General features: G+C 54.9%; 1 protein-coding gene across 3 annotated transcripts in view; it reads left to right on the plus strand.

Moving 5' to 3' along the window:
* The window catches only part of SEMA7A (semaphorin 7A (JohnMiltonHagen blood group)), a 37,345-nt gene that overhangs the window by 18,817 nt on the left and 6,375 nt on the right, over positions 1-12,153 (plus strand). For all 3 annotated transcript variants that reach the window (XM_071754572.1, XM_071754573.1, XM_071754571.1), the window contains 7 exons: positions 6,931-7,064; positions 7,952-8,002; positions 8,305-8,400; positions 8,746-8,830; positions 9,381-9,491; positions 10,417-10,556; positions 11,960-12,138. In XM_071754572.1, the coding sequence (XP_071610673.1) occupies positions 7,988-8,002; positions 8,305-8,400; positions 8,746-8,830; positions 9,381-9,491; positions 10,417-10,556; positions 11,960-12,138 (626 nt within the window). In that variant the 5' untranslated portion in view covers positions 6,931-7,064; positions 7,952-7,987. The remainder of the gene's footprint in view (positions 1-6,930; positions 7,065-7,951; positions 8,003-8,304; positions 8,401-8,745; positions 8,831-9,380; positions 9,492-10,416; positions 10,557-11,959; positions 12,139-12,153) is intronic.

Below are 12,153 nucleotides of genomic sequence, written 5' to 3' on the forward strand. Positions count from 1 at the left end.
GGAATGCGTTAGCACGCATGGAAAAACCCGGCCGTGCCTGTCATACACTCATTTTGTATGGAAAAAAGGAGAAATTTATATTCCCCGGAGCTGGAAGTACTTTGGCTCCAGCAAGAGGAGCCCCGAGGTGATGCTGCCCGAGGCTTGGCAGGCAGGCAAGGTGTGCTCCTCCCTGGCTTCAGGTTTAGGGGTGGCTTTTGTTGCTTGCTGAGGGGACATTTGGGACTGCTGTGGGCTCAGACTCAGGCTGGGAGGCCCCCAGCACAGGGGATATTGGTTTTGTAGCTCTCCAAAGAGGTTCTGAGCAGGCGTGCCCATGCCCAGCAGCTGGGTAACCAAACTGAGAGGTTTTGTTGTTTTTTTTAATTTTTTCCCCCTCTGGCTTCCTGCCCTCACTTGCCCCTGTGCTGAACGCTGCTGGCAAAAGGTTCCGGAGCTAAACAGAACTAGAGTGGAAATCACTAATGTGCCAGAATGTTTGCTTTCTGCAGTGTAACTCTCAGAAAGCACATTTGCCCAGCTAGTGTTCTCAGGGAGCCTTCCCTCCGTGCCAGCCTGGTCCTCCCGGCTTTTGGGATTGCACAGAAACCAGGAGGGTTTTTTTTGTAGGGCAGATCACCCAGAGCTTTTGTAGGCCAGGTCCCCAACAGGGCGAGCTGAATCGTTCCCTCTGCTCTGGAGCATTTTGCTTATTGAGGGCAGGGATCTCCCGAGGGCAGGGGAAAGAAGGCACAGAATTACCCCGTGATTGCGGGGTCCTCGGGGGGGGGGAGGGGAAGAAGCCAAAAAAGAGAAGCAGCTTGGGAGGGTGGCAACCAGGAATGGGGCTTGGCTGAGGGTGGGAAAGTCCAGCTCTGGAGGGATGTAGCAGTGGCCTCCCTCCTTTCTTTGGGGGGGTGCTTAGGGGGTGTCAGAAGCAGTCGGGGAGGGGGGTGAGAACAGAGGGAGTGAGGTTTCTTGGCAGCTGATGAAATGTTTCTTGTCTCCAAAGTGTCTTGGGGGAGAGGCAGGATGAGAAATACCAATCAGATCAAGCCCATCGCTCTGACTTGCCGCAAACTTAAAATAAGAAAGAGGAGTGGAATGTGTAAATGTGGGCTTCCCAGCTGCACAGCTCCCCTCCCCGCTTTCACACCTCTTCCTTTTGGGTTTCCCACCAGCACATGGCCCCTCAGCAAGGGGACCTGGGTTACGTGTCCCCCCGTGATGCTCTCCAGCCTGCTGTGGGGTGCCCGTGTTGCCCAGAGCTGGGCTCACTGGTTCTCCACGTGAAGGACTGGTCCCAGATGGGAAAGGAAAGCAGCATCCAGCCCCAGCCCTCCCTCCCAGCTGGGCAGCTTTCGAGAACTGAACCACAACACTTCCTACAGGATAGAGGGCCTGGAAAAATTGCTGCCAGGGCTTTTACCCACCCCGGGCTGATGCAAAAGCACTTTGCCTTCTCAGGAAAACCATCTGACTTCATCCACACACACTCTTGGGATGGCTTTGTGGAAGTGCCTGGCTCAAGCTAAGGCTCTGCCATCCCTCAGCACTGCTGCCATACATGGCCATGCTCCTGTCCTGCCCTGCCCTGCCCTGCTGGGAGAGGCTGTGCTGGCTCTGAAACGTGGTGCAGATACTGGACCTCTGCTGGTTCCATCTGCTCTCCAGAGCCTGCCCTCCCCTGAGGGGCAAGGAGCTCTTACGAGGTCCTGAAATCTGTAGAGGATGGGCTTGCATTGGTTCTGCTCTTTTTATTTGGCTTTCTTTGAGCAATGATTGATGTTGGGGCAGAGGCTGACAGTGCGGGCGACCCTTCAGCCCTTCAGCCTCTGCTCCCTCAGCTCCCAGAGGTACCCATCAGAACCTTGTGCTCCAGGGGTGCAGCTCAGCCCCTTGGTAGGATGCTGGTGGAGTAAGCTGGGGGAGGAGGGCACAGTGAGCCTTTTTTGGTTTTTTTTTTTTCTTGTGAGCACTGAGAAGGAAGTGGTTCCCCACAGTGTGTTGCCCCTTTCTCAGAAAATCCTCCCACAAACTGTATCATTTTCTGCAGGGCATGGTGGCTGCTGACGTATTGGTGTCCTTGCAACTTGCAGCCCTGCAATTACTCCGTGGCACCTCAGAACACATTCCCCCTAGAGTACCCCTCCTGGGTCATGGCATCTAGAGACTTACTGTTCCTATAAAACCTAATGCTGTTTCTGCAGGATCTGCTGGGTCCCAGGAGGCTCTCAGGTTGCTTGAGACATCTGTCCCCTGGGCAGGGGATGGCTCTGGATGGGGGATGCTCTGGGGACCACCTCTCCAGCCCAACTGTTGTTTTATTGTTCCCTTGTGTCATTCTGCTCTCTCTGGGCAAAGTCACAGGGAAAGAAAAACCAGAGCAGCTTCCTCTTTCTGAAATGCCTCAACTCGGGAATTTATAGATCATAAAAAAAAAAAAAAAAAAAAAAAAAAAAAAAAAAAGAAATTGGAGCTTGGCTTCTTGCCAGCATCTGTGGTGGAGCTGGGGAGACAGACGGCGCGGGGCTCTTGGATGGGAGCAGAGTGGTTCAGTCCAGCCCTTTTCCCAGGGATGGAGAGCACCCCATGGCAGCCCTCTTGCAGATTTCCATCTCTCTGGGGTGGGTGCTCTGATGCCCTGTGCTCCTCTCAGGAGGCAGCATCTGCTGGTGGGGCTCCTGGGTCTGGTGTCTGGCTGAGCAGGTAGCAAATCCAGGGATTGTTCCCCTGGTCCTTGGCTTGGGAAATAGAGGAACCACACTGTGAAGTGATATCGGAACTGGAATCAGGAGTTCTGACCCCAATGAGTGACTAAGGCACTGAGTCTGAATCCTTTTCCCAGCTTTTCCAGGAAAAAGGTAATTCCTCCGTGCTGGTCATGCATCCTGCACGCACAGGACAGAGGAAGGGAGATGGATGTCATTGGGCTGGATGTCACCAGACCTGATCCCAGCTGGATTGCAACAAAAAATGGGCAGCTCTCAAGGTTATCATCTGCTCAGCCCATTCAAAAAGGAAGGAAGAAATAAAACTTGGGAAATGAGAAGCTGTTTGGAGAAGGAGGGGGCCGAGGAAAGGATCAGACTGGTGAGGTGGCAGGGGTGGGAGCCTGCTGGCTGTCAGACCCACAGGCAGCAGAGCAGGTGGCAGTGTCACTGGCAGGGTGCTGGGGAGGCTGGGACATGTGGCAGTGACAACTGACAGTGTTGTAATGTCTTAGAGGGAGCAGAATTCCCAGGAGGATTTGCCTGGGTGATGGGGAGCATGGCGGCCCCAGAGGTTGGGCTGAGGAGGGGAGTTTTGGGGTGGCACAGCTTGAAACCCTATTTTGCCTTTTCACAATCCTGGTGGTTGGCCCAGCTCTGTGGCTCTGTCCTGCAGCAGCAGGAGTGCTTGGGAGAGGGCAGGCAGCATAGGAAAAACCAAGATCCCCCAGCTCAGGGCAGCAGATAAACCTAAGGCAGGGAGCAGATAAACCTAATACTCTGCCTGGTTTTCCCTCTTCATATTCCAGGGGTTCCCACTAGACAAGGGGTTTGTGAGCCCCAGCTTAAGGATCTGGCTCTCAGCAGCAGCATCATTGCTCCCAAGAAGTAGCAGGTTCTCATCTCCCTCTCCTTTCCCTTTTTCTTTTCTATTTCTGCTCCTTATTTTAAAAAGCTGGCACCAGAGCAGATTCAAACCATCATGCCAGTTTTCTGGAGACAATGCCTTCCCCCAGCCTCGATGAATTTTAGACCTGCAAAAACTTGCTGGCCAGCAGCACTGGGATCCTGGGCAAATGAGTAAGCCCAGTGTTTGTGGTGCTGGAGCCATCTGGCAATCTGAAATGTTTGTTTTTTGGGGTGGTGGGGGACATGGTTCCCCCCCTGCACAAAGCTCTGAGGTGCTGCAATGGGAACCACACCTTGCCGTGGTGTTGGGGAGGGTCCAGGTTCTGCCCAGGCTCTTGATCCCTTTCTGAAGAGTCTCCTGGACACCCAGGGTTCCAGAGAACTCCGCAGTGTGTTGTTCCAGCTGGATTCAGGAGCATCTGGGGGTGGCCATCCCGTTTCAATCTGATGGGAAGCAGAATTGCTCCATCTGTTATCTGCATCGCTCTCTCTGAGTTAAGGATGCTCCTCCCTGCCCTCTTCCCATCCAGAGAGTTTCCTTCCTCCTCCTCCTCCATTACCTCACCTTGTAGGCATCCTTCCGAGGTGCCCTGGGCTCCCTTCTTCTCCCTCTTTTAATATTATTCTTCTTCAGTCTGGTGTGGTGCCCGTCAAGCACAAAGCCTCTCTTTCTCCCCCTGGCTCCTCAGGGCTGGGGTTGGGGTTTCAATTGACAATCGTGCCATTGAGTTGGGTTTTGGCCATGGGCTTTGCAGCAAATGCCAGGCAAAGGGTCCTGGGGGGGGGGGTGAATCAGGCCCTAGAATCGAGCCCTGTGTCTTCTGAAGCTCCAGACTTGATTTTGGAGGGAGGTGGCAGGGTCGTGCCCTCCCCCTTGCAGCAGGGTGAATCTTGGCAGCCTCAAAAGCAGGCTTGGGATGGCTGAGGGAGGCATGTCCCCTTCTTTGGGGACATAGCGTGGGCCATCTGCCTCATCATCCCCAGCTCTTAAAGCCAGTTATACCCCATATGTGGGTCTGGGGGTGCAGGGCTGCTCCCCCCAGCCCCCCTGGAAAAGCAGAGGCAAAGGGGATCAAACCTCTTACTGAAGCTGAGCAGGAGATGAAGTACAGCCAGGGGGGCTGGTTCAGAGCCAGAGGGACCCCAGCACATGGAAACACCTTTAAAAAGCTTCTTTGGAGATCAAGTTAAATCAGTTCTGGAGCCACAAGACGCTGCTGGCCCCCGGCTAGCAGAGCTGTTTACTTGCAGCTCAGTAAATCAGTGCAGTCCCTGGGGAGCTGTAGGATAAATAACGTGTTGGCGCCAACCAAATTATTGTTTTGGGCTTGTTTGTTGCTGACTGTTTGGGGAAAAGTGTCCTTGCAGGTTGGCAGGGCTTAAAAAAGACTCGTGCCAAAAACAACCTCAAAACAAAACCAAAGGAGCCCACGGGGTGGGGAGGGGGGGACATCCCAATGTGCAGAAGGGTGAGGAGAAGGGAAAGGCTGCAGGTGTGTATATTCAAGGATTTGCAGCAATTTTAGGGGCTGGGATGGAGGTTTAGGAAAAAGAAGCAAGTCCATCCAGCCCTGCCCGTGGCGTGGCAAGGGGGGTGGTGGTGGCAGCTGGACAGGGCTGGGGGGCTTCAGGGGCTCCTGTGTGTGGGGGCTGCTGCCTGCTGGCTCTGCAGGTTGGGTCAGGAAGGGGATTTTGAGGATTGCTGGTGGAAAGAGGATTAGTCCTCTCCTTCCCAGCAAGCTCAGGCTGAGTGTGTGGCTGATGAGAAGCCCGGGTTCCCCGGCGTTTCCCGACCGGCATCCCACGTTCCGGGCTGCTGGAGCAAAGGAGTTGCACAGTCACTCTGGAAAGCCTGGATGCCAGCTTCTCCAGCTGGCAAAACACATGCCCAGGACTTTCTGTGAGTCCTTGGGCAGAGGAGAGTCTGTAGGGCTGAGGAGGGGATGGGGAGCAGGCAGGGACTGTCACCTAGCTGGGCTGTCCTGGTGCCTCTCGGGGTGCATCCCGTGGGGAAGGCAGCGTGGAGGTGCAACCATGGGTGGGTGGGTGGGAATCCCTGATTCTTACCCCACCACACACCTTCACCTTCTCTCCTTGCAAAACAGCAGCCAGGAGCCTGGCTGGGAGCCTGTCCCAGCAGCAGCCCTGAGGCTTAGCTAAGCCTGGCTGCCTGGCTTTAACCCCTCTGGGATCAGAGACCCTGCGGAGCTTGAGCCAGCAGACTGAAATGGAGAAAAAAACCCACAAACCAAGCAGGCATTCAGGAGCCCCAGTGACCTCTAAATGAGTCCTTTTGACTCGGGGCTCTGCAGAGCCCTGGCAGGAGCCCTGCTCAGCGTGCTCTGGGCAGAGGGGAGCACTGGGCTGGGGGAAGCTTGTCCTTTGCCTGTCCTGCCAAGTGCCCCTATAAATAGAGAGGGACACGTGCCACTGATTAATTGGCTGTCTGTGCAGGCAGCCAGCTCCCCTGTGTCTGCTGGGAGCAGTAGAAGTTGCCAGGAGAGAGAGGCCCCCTCTTCTTTGGAAAAGGGAAAAGAGGGAGAGGTGGAAGCAGAGTGCTGCCCAGTCACACTCAGTCCTGATGGGAATTTTTCTCCTCCTCATTTCATCGCTTCAAACTGCAGCAGGAGAGAGAGAGAGAGCAACCTAGGGCAGGGGGTGTGAGCTGCATCTTGCTCTGGAGCAGGGCCAGGTAGGGCTGCACCGTATCCCAGGGATGCTGCAGGACCAGTGGAACCCAGCAAGAACCAGCAAAGGCCCCAGGGGAAGAAGCTCAGAGCTGGGGTGCAGGGCCAGCCCCCCACACCTGAGCTGGCAACAGGGAGGATGCTTTCAGAAAAGTGACAGAAGGAGAAAGAGGAAGGAGAGAGGAGAGGATGGGCAGTTCTTCCTCCCAGCTGAGCCTGGGAAGCTGCAGCTACTGGTTGTGACATAGGTGCAAGGTCTTGCAGCTCACTTCTTTTTATGTCTGGGGTGTGGAGCCCAGGAGCTGCAGCTTTACCTGCACCCTTGCCCTGTCCCCTGTCACCTCCAACCCTTTTCCATCCCCCCTGGCCCTTGGAAGGAGATTCTGACAGTGCATCTGGAGGCTGCTGAGGAGGAGTGTGCTGCTGGTGATGCTCTTCCCCCTGGGCATGAGGAGGCAGACCCTCCAGCTTCCCAGCAGCCCAGTTACTCCTCTCCATCCAGCCAGCTGAGAAGTCACAGCTCCAGTTCAACACAGGCAAGGTCTTGAAGCAGGGCAGAGGAAGCTGTGGGCATGTCAGATGCAGGAGGGTGGAGGGAGCAGCTGCAGTTGTCCTGACCAGTGTCTCCCCTGTGCTGTTCCTAGGTGCCAAGGAGTATGTGTTTCCCAGGAGTGAGAAGTACCCTGTCTTCTATCACCAAGAAAACAGCTCAGCCATCTACGTTGGGGGAGAGGGAAAGCTTTATTACCACGACTTTGCAACCAATGAGAGCTACACGGTAAGGATGCTCTGCTGACAAGTTTGGCCCTGGAACTTGGTGAGAAAGTTTCTGGCATCCATCTCACAGCCTGGATGCTCTTCCCTGTGCTCAGTGTCTCAGCCAGAAGCAAAATCAGGCCTGGAAGGGGCTGCTCTCTGCCCAGCCTGCCCCATCCATCTGGGAAGCTCCAACACCAGTATACTGAGTGTCTGGGGGAAGCCTCCTAACTGGTTGTGGGTGGGCTTTTCCCAGGCTGTGTTCCTCCTGAGGGCTTTGCTGCCCCAGAGGGAGGACTTTTTCCAGTGAGGGGCCTTTCTGTATCATGGGAAGGGATGTTCCTACTTACATCACTGGGGAGCAGCTGGATTTCCATCCCTTCCCATTGTGAGAGCCCACAATGCCTTTCCTCAAAAGCAGGAAGTTCTGGATCAGCTGGACACAAAGTTACTGCAGGAGGGAAACCCCCCAGGTGGATTTCTCATGGCCCCTTCCTGTCCTTCTCAAACAAGTCAGCTGCTGAGATTTGGGCCAGACACTTCCCTTCTTTTTCCTGGGAACAATGTGGTCTGAATGGCCGAGCCCTCCAACTCCACCATCCCCTACTGAACACCCATTCCCCCCAGCAACAAATCCTCTCCCAAAATCTTCTGGGGAGCAGCCCAGCCCTGCTGCTTTGGTCCTGCATCCCCCCATCTGCCTCTCACCCTGAGAAATCCAGCCCTGCCTGCCCAAGGGTCTTCAAATATTGAGATGGGGAAAAAGTCTGTGCAGTGGCCTTCTCCCCAACACCCTTGCTGTGTTTCTTGCTAAGAGAGTGCCTGAGGTGTGGTGTGTGGGGCTGAGCCCCTCTCCATGGGCTTTTAGAGGGAAGGAACTAAAGCATCTCTCTTTCTCTTTTATTCTAGGAAGACTTCCCAGTCAAAAATGAAGGGCTGTGCATCATGTCTGGGAGTCTGGTAGGTCCTGCCTGTGGTGAAAGAGCATTTGAGGAGCAGATGGATGGGTGAGGGTTGGAGGACTTGGGCTGAAGGACTGCTTGGAAAGGGGCTCTGTCTGCTTCTCACATGCTCTGTCTGACTGAAAACCTCCAGAGCCTGTGGAGCAGGAGGTGATGCTATCATCCTCCTCCTCTGCTTTTTTTTTTTCCCCTGAGAAAGCCACACAGCAGTGTGCTGGGTAGTGCTGTGGGGCTTGGGGCTGTGGGGCTGAGCTCTGCCATTCCCAGCAGCTTATGCTCCCCTGTTTCTTTTTCCTGCAGGATGACAATAAAAATTACCTCACCTTGGTGGAGAAGTACGGGGAGGGGATGTTGGTGTGTGGGACTGGTGCCTGTGCTCCCACCTGCTGGAACTTGGTACGTGGTAATGGGACCAGAGCAAAACCACTTGTGAGGTTGGTTTCTGCTCTTGCCATCTCTAGAACACTGCCCTCATCCCCTGCTTCTTCTCTGAGTGCTTTGCAATGCCCAAATTCCATCTCCTTGGGGCTGCTGACACAAGCAGAGGTCTGGATGTGCCACCTCTCTGCTCACTTTTCACGAGCCCCCCTGTCTCCTCACCTCCTGCTTCAAGCAGGGTTGAGGATGGGCTGTATCCTCCTCATGTTTGGGCTGCTTTCTTCCTGCCCCAGGGGTGGAGGCAGGCCCCTGGCTCCCCTGCAGTTCCCACAGCTCTAAGGGGTTGTTTCTGTCCCTCCCCAGACACGGAGGAAGGAGAGCACTCCGTGGGATGGGAGAGGCATTGCTCCCTTCACCCCTGACTCCAATACCCTGGTCATGGTTGATGGTAAGTCTGGTCTGCAGCTGGTGTCCTCCCAGTCATGGTGCTGTGCAGGCTCTCTGGGGTGACAAGGGGCACTCTGAGTCTGCTCCTGGACTCCTGGGACTGCTCCATCCCTCTCCTCCAGCTCCTGATTTGCTCTCCTGCTGCTGCCCTGTGTCTCAGCAAAATGCACATCATCTAGGACAGAGCATGGCATGGGGCAGGAGGAGATAGTGGCAACAGCAGGGAAGGAGGGTCCTGCAGTCTCCCTGCAGCTTTGGAGCTGGCAGGAGGGATGGGGCTGTCTTCCAGAGGCAAAGCAAGGATTTATCCCTGCTGCTCTGTAAGGAAAAGGACCCAAGTGGGTCCCTGAGGGAGTTCTGCCAGGCCTGCTCAGCCCCAGGTGGTGAGGAGGGGGGGTCAGGACCCGTGTCCAGCATCCCTCTGAGTTCTCTTGGCCTGTCCCTGAGCCCACGTGGGCTCAGAACCAAGAATGGTTCTTTGTTTTCTTCTCACAAACCTTTCTGCCTCTTGGGGAGACAGCCCACTGCAAACCAGGCTTCCCATCCCACAGGCAATGACATCTACTCCACCATCAAGAAGAGCCAGCAGAATGGGAAGATACCCCGGTTCCGACGTGTGAGGGGTGGTGGGGAGCTCTACACCAGTGACACCGTGATGCAGAGTGAGTCTGGGGCAGCTCCTGAAGCCTGGGACCTCCAGTTTTGCCCCACCAGGCAGAGGAATTGGACTCTGACTCAGTCTGACCCATCAGACACAGCAGAGCTTGGGGGGTGCATATTCTCTGCCCGCCTGGGGTGTAGCTCCAGGGCTTTTTGCTTGGGTTTGGTCCCTCCTGGAGCTGGGAAGAGGGACAGTGAAATCTCCATCTGCATTGCTGGTCTGTGCTACCAGCCTGGGGGGATTTCACCTCTTTGCTTCTGGCACAACCCAGCTGGTGAGTTCCTCTTGCTCAGGCTGAGGAGGTGGGGAAATGGGCAGCAAGTCCCTTGGGAGGTGCTGGAAGGAAGAAACCTGGTTGTGAAAAGTGCTCCTGAGCTGCAGTGTGGTGGGGGAAAGGGGAAGCCCAGCTTCCACTGTTTCTTTCCAAATCCCCAGTCAGGGTGGGACCTTGAAGCATGGGGCAGAGTGGGGGAATAGAAAAGACTCTGAGCCCCAGTGCCATGGGGAACCAGAGACCCCTGGCCAGAGGGGACATCAGATCAAAGTGACACCAAGGCACAGGGAAACAAACCTGACAGACCCAGGGTGAGGAGGCTGATCCCCCCCTGCCCTGGGGACACCCACTGCCCCTGCTGCTGAGGGTGTCTGTGGTGGCAGCAGGGTGTCACCAGGAGGAGCATCGTTGGGTGGGAGGGAGGGGACAGGGACCTGCTAGGAAGGTGGCACCTGAAAAGCAGCTGCTGGTGCAATGCAGAGGTCAGGTCTGGAGCTTGTACTGTCCTTTGCCTGCAGCACAGATGTTATTTCTGGGTCCTCACTGTCTCAGAGGGTGACAGGACATGCTGGTTTGGTCCCCGCAGGTGGCTTTTCAGCTGGAACTGGTATGTTCAGGCTAAAGTTTTCTGACAGCTGACTCACCTTTTCAGACCCTCAGTTTGTCAAAGCCACTACATTAATCCATGAAGAGCCTCACCAGGACAAGATTTACTACTTCTTCCGTGAAGATAACCCAGACAAGAGTCCTGAGGCCCCCAGAAACATCTCCCGAGTGGCCCAGCTGTGTAAGGTACCATGGGAACAGCATCTGGGGGGAGGCAGGAGTGTTCCAGAGGTGGCAAATGGACCTGCCAGCTCCCTGCTGTTACTGCCTCATGCTTCAGCCCCTCTGGCTCCATTTTTTCCTTTGCCACCCGAATTTGAGTGGGTTATGGACATATCTCCTCATGCTCTGGTTCCCACCTTGCCTGTAGGGGAGAGAAAAACCAGTTCTGTCTTTAAAGAGGTCTGTGATTATTGGGAGGGATGCTAAAGAGGTCCATGATTATTGCAGTGACCAGCATCAAATATATCCCCAGAGCATCCCAGGATGCTGGGCTTGAGGTGCAAGGAGCTGGCAGGGATATCCTGGATGTCTGCCAGCCCAGGCACGTGGCTGCTGCTGGTACCAAAGTGTCCCCAGGCCTGGCAAAGTCAGATGAGAAAGAGTCCAGCAAGCAAAGCAAAAAGCAGCCACTAACAGGCATCAGGCTCCTGTGCTGCAAGGCAAACAAGCCCCAGGGCAAGCAAGGGGGGGTCTGGGATGTGAGTAGCTGAAGGGTAATGACAGCTACAAATGTGACCCAGCACATTCCAATCAAACCTGTCCTTAGCTTGCACACAGCTGAGGTGTCAGAAAGGGCTGGTGCAGTTTAAGCCCAGCTGGTTGCTCACTCCCACCATGGTGGGATGGGGGAGAGAATCAGAAGGATAAAACTTAGAAAACTTCTGGCTTGAGATCAAGGCAGTTTAGTTGGTAAAGCAGAGGTTGCACGCTCAAGTGAAGGAAAACAAGGAATTAATTCCCCACTTCCCCTCAGCAGGGCTCCATCCAGCATGGTGGTGTCTCGGGAAGACAAAGGCCATCATTCTGAACATCCCCTTCTTCCTTTTCCTCCTCTCAGTTTTATTGCTGAGTGTGACACCAAATCATAGAATAATTTGGGTTGGAAGGGACCTCTAAAGGTCATCCAGTCCAACCCCCCTGTAATAAGATCAACTATATCAACCCTTAACTACATCAGGTTGCTCAGAGCTTCCTCAAGCCTCTTCACCTTGGATATCTCCAGGGATGAGGCCTCAATTACCTGCCTGGGCAACCTATTAGGTTTTTCTACTGCCCTCATGGCAAAGAACTCAACCATCATGATGGTCCTCATAGGGATATCACCTGGTCTGGGCTCTCCCAGGGGTTAACTGTCCCAGCTGGGTCCCTTCCCAACTCTTTGTGCTGAGTGGTGGGGTGAGGAGCAGGATCAGTGGGAGCAGTGCCTTGGATCTGTGGGATCAGCAGGAACAGGAACATCTCTGCCTTATCCACACTGTGTCCAGCACAAATTGCAACCACGGCCCCATGAGGGAAGGAAGCAGCACTCAGGGGACTTTGTGTCCTTCTCTGCCACCCCCTGACTCCTTGCTTTCCCCATCCCTCAGGAAGACAAAGGGGGAACCAGCTCTCTCTCTGCTTCCAAGTGGACCACCTTCCTGAAGGCCAGCTTGATTTGTGTTGACCCGGTCACCAAGGGCAACTTCAACTGGTTGCAAGATGTCTTCTTTGTCCCTGCCAGCAACTGGAGGAAATCCAAAGTCTACGGGCTCTTCACAAACACCTGGTGAGCGGGGAGCTT

Source organism: Heliangelus exortis, chromosome 11 (genome assembly GCF_036169615.1).
Source record: "Heliangelus exortis chromosome 11, bHelExo1.hap1, whole genome shotgun sequence".
NCBI classification, from domain to species: Eukaryota; Metazoa; Chordata; class Aves; order Apodiformes; family Trochilidae; genus Heliangelus; species Heliangelus exortis.